This window comes from Pseudophryne corroboree, chromosome 4 (assembly GCF_028390025.1).
Source record: "Pseudophryne corroboree isolate aPseCor3 chromosome 4, aPseCor3.hap2, whole genome shotgun sequence".
Lineage (NCBI taxonomy): Eukaryota > Metazoa > Chordata > Amphibia > Anura > Myobatrachidae > Pseudophryne > Pseudophryne corroboree.
Window position 1 is genome coordinate 200,369,466 of NC_086447.1, and position 15,404 is coordinate 200,384,869.

At 47.5% G+C, this 15,404-nt stretch overlaps 1 protein-coding gene across 1 annotated transcript in view; it reads right to left on the bottom strand.

Annotated features, from left to right (window-relative positions):
• The window catches only part of LOC134909180 (autoimmune regulator-like), a 154,910-nt gene that overhangs the window by 45,992 nt on the left and 93,514 nt on the right, over positions 1-15,404 (bottom strand). Inside the window, exon 7 of the mRNA XM_063915752.1 lies at positions 1,301-1,351. Within this exon, the coding sequence (XP_063771822.1) occupies positions 1,301-1,351 (51 nt within the window). The remainder of the gene's footprint in view (positions 1-1,300; positions 1,352-15,404) is intronic.

Here is a 15,404-nt window from a genome sequence, read left to right on the forward strand (position 1 = left end):
GTGACAAGGTCAAAATACAGACATTTAAAGTACCGACAAGGTCAAAATACCGACATTTAAAATTTTGACAGGTCAAAAAGTCGACACTCGTTTTTCATAGTTTTTTGTGTGTATGTCGACATAGGTTGATATAGACACCGTATAAGTGTACCGCATGCGCTCGCCATGCTTCGGGCATGGTGCCTTGCTGCGCTCGGCACACTACTATTATATTCCTCCTCCGGGTCCACTGGGATGGAAAAGTATGGTATCCGTTCACATGGTCGACCATGTTATGGTCGACAGTCATTAGGTCGACCACTATTGGTCGACATGGACACATGGTCGACACATGAAAATGGTCGCCACGTGAAAGGTCGACACATGAAAAGGTCGACATGAGTTTTTTAACTTTTTTTTCTTTTGGGGAACTTTTCCATACTTTACGATCCACATGGACTACGATTGGAACGGTAAAGTGTGCCGAGCGAAGCGGTAGCGGAGCGAAGGCACCATGCGAGGGGACGCGGTACACTAATTGGGGTTCCCAGTCACTATACGCAAAAAACGACACCAAAAAAAGTTAAAAACTCATGTCGACCTTTTCATATGTCGACCTTTCACGTGTCGACCATTTTCATGTGTCGACCATGTGTCAATGTCGACCATGTCAATGTCGACCAATAGTGGTCGACCTAATGACTGTCGACCATAACATGGTCGACCATTCATACCGGGACCGAAAAGTATGAACAAATCGGATTCAATAAAAAAATCATGAAAAACTCATGTCGACTTTTTGACCTATCAACATTTTAAATGTCAGTATTTTGACCTTGTCGGTATTTAAAATGTCAGTAATTTGACCATGTCGGGATTTAGACCTTGTCAGGATTTTGACCGTCGGTCAATAGTTGTAGGGATTTTGACCGTCGGGATTTTGATTGTAGGTAAATTGACTGCATCCCTATAAATCATGTAGATTAGGATCACTAAATTAAATTCAGCAGTATTTGTAGAATTATGGCTGGAGAAAAGGGTTACATTAGAAGCTACATGGACTTAAGTTATAAAGCACCTGATGGTGTGATAATTCATGAGTCACCTGATGGTGTGATAATTCAGGAGTCACCTGATGGTGCGATATTTCAGGAGTCACCTGATGGTGCGATATTTCAGGAGTCACCTGATGTTGCGATATTTCAGGAGTCACCTGATGGTGCGATATTTCAGGAGTCACCTGATGGTGCGATATTTCAGGAGTCACCTGTTGGTGCGATATTTCAGGAGTCACCTGATGGTGCGATATTTCAGGAGTCACCTGATGGTGTGATAATTCAGGAGCAGTAAAAGCAGCAGTCATGATGCCAGGCTGGAAAGTGAGAGAATAATAGTTCAGTACCATATATTTGTCAGATGACTGACAACCACTCTATATAGCACAGTTACACTAATACAGGAAATAGGTTGTGTCTTACAAAACTTAGGAAAATATTAGTACCTACTAGTGATGAGCGGGTTCGGTTTCTCGGAAACCGAACCTCCCCGAACTTCACCCTTTTTACATGGGTCCGAGCAATACTCGGATTCTCCCGTATGGCTCGGGTAACCCGAGCGCGCCCGAACGTCATCATCCCGCTGTCGGATTCTCGCGAGATTCGGATTCTATATAAGCAGCCGCGCGTCGCCACCATTTTCACTCGTGCATTGCAAATGTTAGGGAGAGGACGTGGCTGGCGTCCTCTCCGTTATTGTTGAATTTGATTGTGCATTATTGCTTAATTCATTGCTGTATAATATAGGAGGAGTACAGTGCAGAGTTTTGCTGATCAGTGACCACCAGTTATCCGTTCTCTGCCTGAAAAAATCGCTCCATATCTGTGCTCAGTGTGCTGCATATATATTTGTGCTCACACTGCTTAATTGTGGGGACTGGGGAGCAGCTGTATTATATAGCAGGAGTACAGTGTAGAGTTTTGCTGACAGTGACCACCAGTATACGTTGTCTGCCTGAAAAACACTCCATATCTGTGCTCAGTGTGCTGCTTTATTGTGGGGACTGGGGAGTCGGGACCACCAGTATAATATTATATAGGAGGAGTACAGTGCAGAGTTTTGCTGACACAGTGACCACCAGTATACTATATATAGCAGTACGGTACGGAAGGCCACTGCTGTACCTACCTCTGTGTCGTCATTAAGTATACTATCCATCTACATTCTATACCTGTGGTGCATTTTAGTTTTGCAGTTTGCTGACACAGTGACCACCAGTATACTATATATAGCAGTACGGTACGGAAGGCCACTGCTGTACCTACCTCTGTGTCGTCATTAAGTATACTATCCATCTACATTCTATACCTGTGGTGCATTTTAGTTTTGCAGTTTGCTGACACAGTGACCACCAGTATACTATATATAGCAGTACGGTACGGAAGGCCACTGCTGTACCTACCTCTGTGTCGTCATTAAGTATACTATCCATCTACATTCTATACCTGTGGTGCATTTTAGTTGTGCGCAGTATATATAGTAGTAGGCCATTGCTATTGATACTGGCATATAATTCCACACATTAAAATATGGAGAACAAAAATGTGGAGGTTAAAATAGGGAAAGATCAAGATCCACTTCCACCTCGTGCTGAAGCTGCTGCCACTAGTCATGGCCGAGACGATGAAATGCCATCAACGTCGTCTGCCAAGGCCGATGCCCAATATCATAGTAGAGAGCATGTAAAATCCAAAAAACAAAAGTTCAGTAAAATGACCCAAAAATCAAAATTAAAAGCGTCTGAGGAGAAGCGTAAACTTGCCAATATGCCATTTACCACACGGAGTGGCAAGGAACGGCTGAGGCCCTGGCCTATGTTCATGGCTAGTGGTTCAGCTTCACATGAGGATGGAAGCACTCATCCTCTCGCTAGAAAAATTAAAAGACTTAAGCTGGCAAAAGCACAGCAAAGAACTGTGCGTTCTTCTAAATCACAAATACCCAAGGAGAGTCCAATTGTGTCGGTTGCGATGCCTGACCTTCCCAACACTGGACGGGAAGAGCGTGCGCCTTCCACCATTTGCACGCCCCCTGCAAGTGCTGGAAGGAGCACCCGCAGTCCAGTTCCTGATAGTCAAATTGGAGATGTCACTGTTGAAGTACACCAGGATGAGGATATGGGTGTTGCTGGCGCTGGGGAGGAAATTGACAAGGAGGATTCTGATGGTGAGGTGGTTTGTTTAAGTCAGGCACCCGGGGAGACACCTGTTGTCCGTGGGACGAATATGGCCATTGACATGCCTGGTCAAAATACAAAAAAAATCAGCTCTTCGGTGTGGAATTATTTCAACACAAATGCGGACAACAGGTGTCAAGCCGTGTGTTGCCTGTGTCAAGCTGTAATAAGTAGGGGTAAGGACGTTAACCACCTCGGAACATCCTCCCTTATACGTCACCTGCAGCGCATTCATCATAAGTCAGTGACAAGTTCAAAAACTTTGGGTGACAGCGGAAGCAGTCCACTGACCACTAAATCCCTTCCTCTTGTAACCAAGCTCCTGCAAACCACACCACCAACTCCCTCAGTGTCAATTTCCTCCTTACCCAGGAAAGCCAATAGTCCTGCAGGCCATGTCACTGGCAAGTCTGACGAGTCCTCTCCTGCCTGGGATTCCTCCGATGCATCCTTGAGTGTAACGCCTACTGCTGCTGGCGCTGCTGTTGTAGCTGCTGGGAGTCGATCGTCATCCCAGAGGGGAAGTCGGAAGACCACTTGTACTACTTCCAGTAAGCAATTGACTGTCTAACAGTCCTTTGCGAGGAAGATGAAATATCACAGCAGTCATCCTGCTGCAAAGCAGATAACTCAGGCCTTGGCAGCCTGGGCGGTGAGAAACGTGGTTCCGGTATCCACCGATAATTCAGAGGCAACTAGAGACTTGATTGAGGTACTGTGTCCCTGGTACCAAATACCATCTAGGTTCCATTTCTCTAGGCAGGCGATACCGAAAATGTACACAGACCTCAGAAAAAGACTCACCAGTGTCCTAAAAAATGCAGTTGTACCCAATGTCCACTTAACCACGGACATGTGGACAAGTGGAGCAGGGCAGACTCAGGACTATATGACTGTGACAGCCCACTGGGTAGATGTATTGCCTCCCACAGCAAGAACAGCAGCGGCGGCACCAGTAGCAGCATCTCGCAAACGCCAACTCGTTCCTAGGCAGGCTACGCTTTGTATCACCGCTTTCCAGAAGAGGCACACAGCTGACAACCTCTTACGGAAACTGAGGAAGATCATCGCAGAATGGCTTACCCCAATTGGACTCTCCTGGGGATTTTGTGACATCGGACAACGCCAGCAATATTGTGCGTGCATTACATCTGGGCAAATTCCAGCACGTCCCAAGTTTTGCACATACATTGAATTTGGTGGTGCAGAATTATTTAAAAAACGACAGGGGCGTGCAAGAGATGCTGTCGGTGGCCCGAAGAATTGCGGGCCACTTTCGGCATTCAGCCACCGCGTACAGAAGACTGGAGCACCACCAAACAATCCTGAACCTGCCCTGCCATCATCTGAAGCAAGAGGTGGTAACGAGGTGGAATTCAACCCTCTATATGCTTCAGAGGATGGAGGAGCAGCAAAAGGCCATTCAAGCCTATACATCTGGCCACGATATAGGCAAAGGAGGGGGAATGCACCTGACTCAAGCGCAGTGGAGAATGATTTCAACGTTGTGCAAGGTTCTGCAACCTTTTGAACTTGCCACACGTGAAGTCAGTTCAGACACTGCCAGCCTGAGTCAGGTCATTCCCCTCATCAGGCTTTTGCAGAAGAAGCTGGAGACATTGAAGGAGGAGCTAAAACAGAGCGATTCCGCTAGGCATGTGGGACTTGTGGATGGAGCCCTTAATTCGCTTAACCAGGATTCACGGGTGGTCAATCTGTTGAAATCAGAGCACTACATTTTGGCCACCGTGCTCGATCCTAGATTTAAAACCTACGTTGTATCTCTCTTTCCGGCAGACACAAGTCTGCAGAGGTTCAAAGACCTGCTGGTGAGAAAATTGTCAAGTCAAGCGGAACGTGACCCGTCAACATCTCCTCCTTCACATTCTCCCGCAACTGGGGGTGCGAGGAAAAGGCTCAGAATTCCGAGCCCACCCGCTGGCGGTGATGCAGGGCAGTCTGGAGCGAGTGCTGACATCTGGTCCGGACTGAAGGACCTGCCAACGATTACTGACATGTCGTCTACTGTCACTTCATATGATTTTCTCACCATTGAAAGAATGGTGGAGGATTATATGAGTGACCGCATCCAAGTAGGCACGTCAGACAGTCCGTACGTATACTGGCAGGAAAAAGAGGCAATTTGGAGGCCCTTGCACAAACTGACTTTATTCTACCTAAGTTGCCCTCCCTCCAGTGTGTACTCCGAAAGAGTGTTTAGTGCAGCCGCTCACCTTGTCAGCAATCGGCGTACGAGGTTACTTCCAGAAAATGTTGAGAAGATGATGTTCATCAAAATGAATTATAATCAATTCCTCCGTGGAGACATTCACCAGCAGCAATTGCCTCCACAAAGTACACAGGGACCTGAGATGGTGGATTCCAGTGGGGACGAATTAATAATCTGTGAGGAGGGGGATGTACACAGTGAAAGGGGTGAGGAATCGGAGGATGATGATGAGGTGGACATCTTGCATCTGTAGAGCCAGTTTGTGCAAGGAGAGATTGATTGCTTCTTTTTTTGGTGGGGGCCCAAACCAACCAGTCATTTCAGTCACAGTCGTGGGGCAGACCCTGTCGCTGAAATGATGGGTTTGTTAAAGTGTGCATGTCCTGTTTATACAACATAAGGGTGGGTGGGAGGGCCCAAGGACAATTCCATCTTGCACCTCTTTTTTCTTTCATTTTTCTTTGCATCATGTGCTGTTTGGGGACAATTTTTTTGAAGTGCCATCCTGCCTGATACTGCAGTGCCACTCCTAGATGGGCCAGGTCTTTGTGTCGGCCACTTGTGTCGCTTAGCTTAGTCACACAGCGACGTTGGTGCGCCTCTTTTTTTCTTTGCATCATGTGCTGTTTGGGGACAATTTTTTTGAAGTGCCATCCTGCCTGACACTGCAGTGTCACTCCTAGATGGGCCAGGTGTTTGTGTCGGCCACTTGTGTCGCTTAGCTTAGTCACACAGCGACGTTGGTGCGCCTCTTTTTTTCTTTGCATCATGTGCTGTTTGGGGACAATTTTTTTGAAGTGCCATCCTGCCTGACACTGCAGTGTCACTCCTAGATGGGCCAGGTTTTTGTGTCGGCCACTTGTGTCGCTTAGCTTAGTCACACAGCGACCTCGGTGCGCCTCTTTTTTTCTTTGCATCATGTGCTGTTTGGGGACTATTTTTTTGAAGTGCCATCATGCCTGACACTGCAGTGCCACTCCTAGATGGGCCAGGTGTTTGTGTCGGCCACTTGTGTCACTTAGCTTAGCCATCCAGCGACCTCGGTGCAAATTTTAGGACTAAAAATAATATTGTGAGGTGTGAGGTGTTCAGAATAGACTGGAAATGAGTGGAAATTATGGTTATTGAGGTTAATAATACTATGGGATCAAAATGACCCCCAAATTCTATGATTTAAGCTGTTTTTAGGGTTTTTTGAAAAAAACACCCGAATCCAACAAAAAACTTTCGGTGAGGTTTTGCCAAAACGCGTCCGATTCCAAAACACGGCCGCGGAACCGAATCCAAAACCAAAACACAAAACCCGAAAAATGTCCGGTGCACATCACTAGTACCTACAAGTGAGCAATAAAACATAGTTACTGTAACTACCGTTATTACCCTGCTGAGCATACACATGGGAGGACAAGGTGTCACAACTGAGGGCCTGAGCCGACGGGAGGCAGCCTCAGTTGTAGGGGTTGAGATGTAACGGAACCTGGGAGGTTGTATCAGACCCCTAGACATGTAAGTAACATGTAGAATAACTGCCCGAAGGCGTGACCACGACAACCAGGATAAAAGTCAATGATGTTTATTATGACAAACTCCGTAACACAGCAGCAGTAAAGGAAACATAAAAGTCAACAGAGGATAAATACAATTCCTGGGTACTACAGGGTGGCAAGGGCCACAGGCACTGGTAGAGTGAGACAGTTCTTATAATCTTCTAGTTGGAAAGTCCTTACCAGACCTGACTGTAGCAATGGAGAGAACCCAGGATCGTACCAGCTGGTGTTCCAGGAAAGGCTGGGTTGCTGAAGATAAAACGGCTGCTGTGGATACTGGCTGGAACCAGACTGTTGTTGGTACGGAGTGGATACTGGCTGGAACCAGTTAAATAATAAACGAACTTGAGAGCGATGAAATAATAATGAAGTTTGGAGTTTAAGAGCGGTGAAATAATAATACCGGTGGAGAGTGGTAAACTGCAGAAAGGACACCGGCCCTTTAAGAGAAGCTGTACACTGCTGGAAGCTGGGCTGGAAGCAGGTGATTGATGAAGTTTGGAGTTTGAGAGCGGTGAAATAATAATACCGGTGGAGAGTGGTAAACTGCAGAAAGGACACCGGCCCTTTAAGAGAAGCTGTACACTGCTGGAAGCTGGGCTGGAAGCAGGTGATTGATGAAGTTTGGAGTTTGAGAGCGGTGAAATAATAATACCGGTGGAGAGTGGTGGAGAGTGGTAAACTGCAGAAAGGACACCGGCCCTTTAAGAGAAGCTGTACACTGCTGGAAGCTGGGCTGGAAGCAGGTGATTGTTGTAACTGGAAACAGGTGAGTCCAGAATGGATCGGAGAGTCAGGCTACACCGCAGATGGAATGCTGGTGCGGGTCTCTATAGCAGAAGTCTGGAGACAGGAGCTGGAACCTGGAAGACAACCACAGGAGAGAGACAAACTGGAACTAGGTTAGACAACCAAAGCACTGACGCCTTCCTTGCTCAGGCACAGCTTACTTATACCTGCAGCAAGGAAGGGGTTGGCTAGGCAATTATGCAAATCAACAATACAGACAGCAGATTGGTGGAAATGCTCAGATGACAAAATCCAAGATGGCTGCGCCCATGCAGACACTTGGAGGGAAGTTTGGTTTGTAATCCATGTGAGAATTGAAACAGTAATGGCGACGCCGGCCACAGGAGACACCAGACTGACAAGCGCACATTTAACCACGCGGGCACAGCGGAGGCCGCGGCTGATGAAATCACCACTCTGACATTCTGCATGTGGAAACTCAGGAACAGCGGGATCCGGTCCTGGAACGCTGAGCCAGCCTTAGGAGGCATCTGAAGGGTAAGTAATGGCGTCCAGATACCCGGATCGTGACAGCACCCCCCCCTTTAGGAGTGGCCCCAGGACACTTCTTAGGCTTTAAAGGAAACTTTGCGTGGAAATTTCGGACCAAGGCAGGAGCATGGACGTCTGAGGCATTGGTCCAAGAGCGTTCTTCAGGACCATAGCCCTTCCAGTCAATGAGGTATTGTAACTGACCGTAACGGAAACGTGAGTCCAAAATCTTGGCCACCTCGTACTCGACTCCCCGTTGAGTCTGAACTTTGGGAGCTGGAGGAAGTGCGGAATGAAACTGATTCAGGATCAGCGGTTTCAACAAAGAAACATGAAATGTCCTGGGTATTTTCAAGAAGGATGGTAACTGTAACCTGTAGGCAACAGGATTGATGACTTGTTCAATCTTGAAGGGTCCGATGTAGCGAGGTGCAAATTTCATGCTGGGAACTCTCAACCTCAAATTCTTCGTGGACAGCCACACACGATCACCCACCTTGAGAGCAGGAACCGCTCTACGCTTTCTATCGGCAAACTTCTTATACCTGAATGAGGCTTTAAGCAGGGCTGCGCGGACGTTCCTCCAGTTATTTGAAAACTGACGCAAGGTGACATCCACTGCTGGAACAGAAGTTGCGGGAAGCGGTTGGAATTCTGGGACTTTAGGGTGGAATCCATAATTAATGAAGAATGGTGTAGAAGAATGGTATTGATTGTTGTGGCTGAACTCGGCCCAAGGAAGGAGTTGAACCCAGTCATCTTGAGAGGAAGACACATATATACGGAGGAAGGCCTCCAAGTCCTGATTCACCCTCTCGGTTTGACCATTGGTCTGAGGATGGTAAGCCGTGGAAAACTTTAACTTGACTTGGAGGGCTTGACACAAACTTCGCCAAAATTTGGCTACAAATTGTACTCCACGATCCGAGATGATCTCTTCAGGAAGACCGTGAAGTCGGAAGATCTCTTGTATAAACACTTGAGCCAACTTGGAAGCTGACGGAAGACCGGTGAGAGGGATGAAATGTGCCATCTTGGTGAACCGGTCAACTACCACCCAGATGGTATTAAACTTGTTGCAGATAGGTAGATCGGAAACAAAGTCCATCGACAAATGGGTCCAAGGTCGACGGGGAACAGATAATGGAACCAGTTGCCCCGCAGGCGACTGGCGGGAGACTTTGTGTTGGGCACACTTTGGGCAGGAGGCAATAAATTCCATAACGTCCTTCTTCAGAGTTGGCCACCAGTAGGACCTAGAAATAAATTCAAGGGTTTTCTGAATGCCTGTATGTCCAGCAAAACGGGAAGCATGGGCCCAATGCATGAGCTTCTTCCTTAGAACTGGCTGAACAAAACTTTTCCCTGGTGGAGGCGTAGAGTCCATCCCTACCGTGGAGAATGCCAACGGATTAATAATAGGATGCTTGTCTGCAGACTCGGACTCATTTTCTTGCTCCCATGAGCGGGAAAGGGCATCGGCCTTACGATTCTGAGAACCCGGACAGAACTGGAGTTTAAAGTCAAACCTAGAGAAGAAAAGTGCCCATCTGGCCTGACGAGGATTCAGACATTGTGCGCCTTTGAGATATAAAAGATTTTTGTGGTCGGTAAGAATGGTGATTGAGTGGGAAGCTCCCTCCAACAGGTATCTCCACTCCTCCAGAGCGAGCTTGATGGCTAGCAACTCCTGATCGCCAATGGCATAGTTGCGCTCAGCTGGGGAGAACTTCCGGGAGAAGAAACTGCAAGGATGTAGATGTCCATCTTTGGCCCTCTGGGATAACACTGCTCCTACTCCAACGGAGGAGGCATCTACCTCTAAGATAAAAGGAGAGTCGGTGTCGGGCTGTTTCAGAACTGGTGCAGAGATGAACCGTTGCTTCAGAAGGTGAAAGGCCTGTGTAGCTTCCTCGGACCACTTGGACGGATTAGCACCTTTCTTGGTTAATGCAGTGATAGGCGCCACAATGGTGGAAAAGTCTCGTATAAATTTTCTATAATAATTGGCGAACCCTAAGAACCTCTGGACCCCTTTGAGGCTTAAGGGTATAGGCCAATTCTGGATTGCTTGGAGTTTCTCAGGATCCATCTCTAGTCCGGAACCGGACACAATGTAACCTAGAAACGGAATGGTTTTAACTTCAAACACACACTTCTCCAATTTACAATAGAGGTGATTGACACGGAGACGGGAAAGAACCTCTTTTACCCAGAAACGATGATCTTCGAGATTATTAGCAAAGATGAGGATGTCGTCTAGATAAACCACGACATGGCGGTACAAGATGTCCCTGAAAATCTCATTCACGAAGTGCTGGAAGACTGCTGGAGCATTGCTCAATCCGAAGGGCATGACGAGGTACTCATAATGTCCGTCACGGGTGTTAAAGGCGGTCTTCCACTCGTCACCCTCACGGATTCGGATGAGATTGTAGGCACCCCTCAAGTCCAGCTTTGTGAAAATAGTTGCACCACTAACTCTATCAAAGAGCTCGGTAATCAGGGGTAAAGGGTATCGGTTCTTGACGGTAATGTCGTTCAGACCTCTGTAGTCGATGCACGGACGCAGACCACCGTCTTTCTTCTTAACGAAGAAGAAGCCTGCGCCGGCTGGAGAAGAAGATGGTCGGATGAAACCCTTACCAGGTTCTCTTTGATGTACTCTTCCATGGAGTGTGTCTCAGGCAGAGACAACGGATAAGTTCGGCCTCGCGGTGGAACCTTCCCTGGAATGAGGTCGATTGGGCAGTCCCATTCTCTATGAGGAGGAAGGATATCAGCAGAGGCTTTACTGAACACGTCCGTGAAGTCTTGATATGGAGGAGGCGGAACATCAGATGACCTGGGGAAGGAAGAACAAACAGGAAGAACTTTGGCTAAACAAGTCTCAGCACAGGAGGGACCCCATGCCAGTATTTGCGTAGTCGTCCAGTCAATTGATGGGTTGTGGAGACGGAGCCATGGAAGGCCTAAAACCACTGGATGTGTGGCTCTTGGAATCACTAAAAAAGAAATATACTCAGAATGAAGAACTCCCACTCTCAGACGAACTGGAAGAGTCCTTAAGGAAATGACTGCGTCAAAAATCTTGCTGCCATCCACGGCAGTCAAAGAGATGGACGAGGACAGTCTATCGGTGGGTAGGGACCACCGTTTAACATAAGCTTCGGTTATGAAATTCCCAGCTGCTCCGGAATCAAGGAGGGCAATGACGTTCCTGTAACGTTGAGCAATTTGGAGCGACACTGGGAGGTTACAGTCATGAGGAGATGGAGAGGAGATCATTACTCCTAGCCGGCCCTCTCCTTGGCGAGCTAGGATCTGGAGTTTCCCGGACGTTTGGGACAGGCATTGATAGTGTGCGACGGAGCTGCACAGTAGAGACAGAGAGACTCAGAGAGACGTCTTCGGCGCTCAGCGGGAGATAGACGAGAACGACTAATTTGCATAGGCTCATCCTTGGATGGAGATGGTTGACGAGGAGGAGGAGCAGAAGATTTAGGAGTAGATGATCTTCCTCGCTCAGTTGCTCTCTCTCTGAAACGTAGATCAACCTTCGTGCAAAGAGAAATTAGCTCATCCAACTTAGAGGGCAAGTCTCTGGTAGCTAACTCATCCTTGATGCGTTCTGATAAGCCATGCCAGAATGCAGCATACAGGGCCTCGTCGTTCCATGCCAGTTCGGATGCCAGGATTTTAAACTGTATAAGATACTGTCCCACAGTACGTGTTCCCTGGCGTAAACAGAGAATCTCAGATGAAGCAGATGTTATCCGGCCTGGCTCGTCGAAGATACGCCTGAATGTAGCTACAAAGTCAGTATAGGAGGATAGCAGGGGATCAGACTTCTCCCATAAAGGTGATACCCAGTCAAGGGCTGAGCCACTGAGAAGGGAGATGATATAGGCAATTTTGGTACGGTCACTGAAGAAATTGCCAGGTAGAAGCTCAAAGTGAATTTCACATTGATTGAGAAATCCCCTGCAGAACCTTGGAGATCCATCAAATTTTGCTGGCGTTGGAAGATGAAGATGTGGACTGGAAATGGGTAAGGTGGGTGGGGTTACAGCTGGTGTCACTGTAGTGGACGCACCGGACGTGCCAGGTCCACGGAGGGTCATTTGAATCCCATCCAGCCGTGTAGAGAGATCCTGGAGACAGCGGATGATGTGGCCCTGTGCAGCCTCCTGATGTTCAAGTCGGGCTGCCAGTTCTTGCATTGGCCTGGCCGCTTGATCCTGGTCTCCGGCTGGATTCATTAGGTCAGTGCTTACTGTCACAACTGAGGGCCTGAGCTGACGGGAGGCAGCCTCAGTTGTAGGGGCTGAGATGTAACGGAACCTGGGAGGTTGTATCAGACCCCTAGACATGTAAGTAACATGTAGAATAACTGCCCGAAGGCGTGACCACGACAACCAGGATAAAAGTCAATGATGTTTATTATGACAAACTCCGTAACACAGCAGCAGTAAAGGAAACATAAAAGTCAACAGAGGATAAATACAATTCCTGGGTACTACAGGGTGGCAAGGTCCACAGGCACTGGTAGAGTGAGACAGTTCTTATAATCTTCTAGTTGGAAAGTCCTTACCAGACCTGACTGTAGCAATGGAGAGAACCCAGGATCGTACCAGCTGGTGTTCCAGGAAAGGCTGGGTTGCTGAAGATAAAACGGCTGCTGTGGATACTGGCTGGAACCAGACTGTTGTTGGTACGGAGTGGATACTGGCTGGAACCAGTTAAATAATAAACGAACTTGAGAGCGATGAAATAATAATGAAGTTTGGAGTTTAAGAGCGGTGAAATAATAATACCGGTGGAGAGTGGTAAACTGCAGAAAGGACACCGGCCCTTTAAGAGAAGCTGTACACTGCTGGAAGCTGGGCTGGAAGCAGGTGATTGATGAAGTTTGAGAGCGGTGAAATAATAATACCGGTGGAGAGTGGTAAACTGCAGAAAGGACACCGGCCCTTTAAGAGAAGCTGTACACTGCTGGAAGCTGGGCTGGAAGCAGGTGATTGATGAAGTTTGGAGTTTGAGAGCGGTGAAATAATAATACCGGTGGAGAGTGGTAAACTGCAGAAAGGACACCGGCCCTTTAAGAGAAGCTGTACACTGCTGGAAGCTGGGCTGGAAGCAGGTGATTGTTGTAACTGGAAACAGGTGAGTCCAGAATGGATCGGAGAGTCAGGCTACACCGCAGATGGAATGCTGGTGCGGGTCTCTATAGCAGAAGTCTGGAGACAGGAGCTGGAACCTGGAAGACAACCACAGGAGAGAGACAAACTGGAACTAGGTTAGACAACCAAAGCACTGACGCCTTCCTTGCTCAGGCACAGCTTACTTATACCTGCAGCAAGGAAGGGGTTGGCTAGGCAATTATGCAAATCAACAATACAGACAGCAGATTGGTGGAAATGCTCAGATGACAAAATCCAAGATGGCTGCGCCCATGCAGACACTTGGAGGGAAGTTTGGTTTGTAATCCATGTGAGAATTGAAACAGTAATGGCGACGCCGGCCACAGGAGACAGGAGACGCCAGACTGACAAGCGCACATTTAACCACGCGGGCACAGCGGAGGCCGCGGCTGATGAAATCACCACTCTGACATTCTGCATGTGGAAACTCAGGAACAGCGGGATCCGGTCCTGGAACGCTGAGCCAGCCTTAGGAGGCATCTGAAGGGTAAGTAATGGCGTCCAGATACCCGGATCGTGACACAAGGTCTGTGAACGTATATCACTGTGGGGAGCATAACAGTTATTGTGTGCAGGATGCATGACATATCACAGTGTGAATCTCGTATGCATGAAGATTTCAGCAAAGGACAGCTCACAAAATGAGAGCTGTCCTTTGCGGTGTTGGGACTACTGGGTTAGGACCCGGGAGTCTGTCTGCACATGGGTCATATGACACACACGCCATGGGGATGCTGAGGGGATCCAGTTGGATTTCTCTCTTAATGGTAAATGTGAATATGTGTATCACATTCTGGAGCTTGGTGCACATGCGATAAGTGGCCAAACCTATGAAGACTGCATTTTTGGGAGGTTTGACCTCAAAATACTGATTGATGTATCCCACCCAATTACATATAAGGAGATGAACATGGCAGCACTTCCTTCATAACAAAATAAACTTCAAATAGCATAATCACAGGTAGGGAGGGCAGAAGACCAAGACACCTGAAAGTTCTATATTAGCTCTATGCTAGTTAATGCGTCATTGTCTTCATTACAGCCTTCTGCCCAGCACCTACTTTGGCACAAAGCGCTGGAGAAGCAGGTAGAACCAGAATGTAAATGCACTTATTCAGCAGCCCTGAGGCTCCTTGGGAAGTACAGTTTGCGAGGTTAACTACATGAATCTCGATAAGGCTAATAATACATAGAACAGGGCTGAAAAACTTATTCCAGTTTTCAAAAGGCCATTGGAAGCCTGATTTTGAAGATAGTTATTAAGTAAGAAACCTGCTACCTTCCATTAAAGGTTGTATATTTCCCAGACGAGAATAACTGTTGAGTAACAGAGGGAGATTTGGAACAATACCCCCCCCCCTTCCTCCCTTCCCCCCTTCCCCCCCCCCCCCCCCCCCCCAATACTACATATCAGGAATCCTCGAGGATGAAAATGATCTTTAAAAAAAAAAGCCAATCTGGATTAATACTGATAACTACAGAGGTGGGGAGACCGCAAAGAATTTATGGATTTCTCTTCTGACACCATGCAGATCTCGGCTGTCCCAGTAAGTACCAGATGTAACTGGCCCGTTTATGGTAAGGAGGCACAAGGGTACAATAGGCAGGAGTGGGTAATGAGGCATGAGGCACAGGAGTACTAACGACAGGAATGGCTTATGGTACCAAGGCACAAGATATAGATTTACCAAAGACTGGAATGACTTATGAAAATGTGGTACTAGGCACAGGAGTACCAAAGACTGAAGAATTGAATAACAGGAAGTCAGACGGGGTCCAAGTAGCTCTTTCAAAATGAGCTTTCTATGGGGGATTCAATATTGCCAAATGCATCAATATCCGGAAGGTGAAGCATAACATGAACCAGCCAGCGTCCTTTTACAGTTGACCACCCTATTCTATTTCAAACCCACTATGCCTGTACTTGGTGA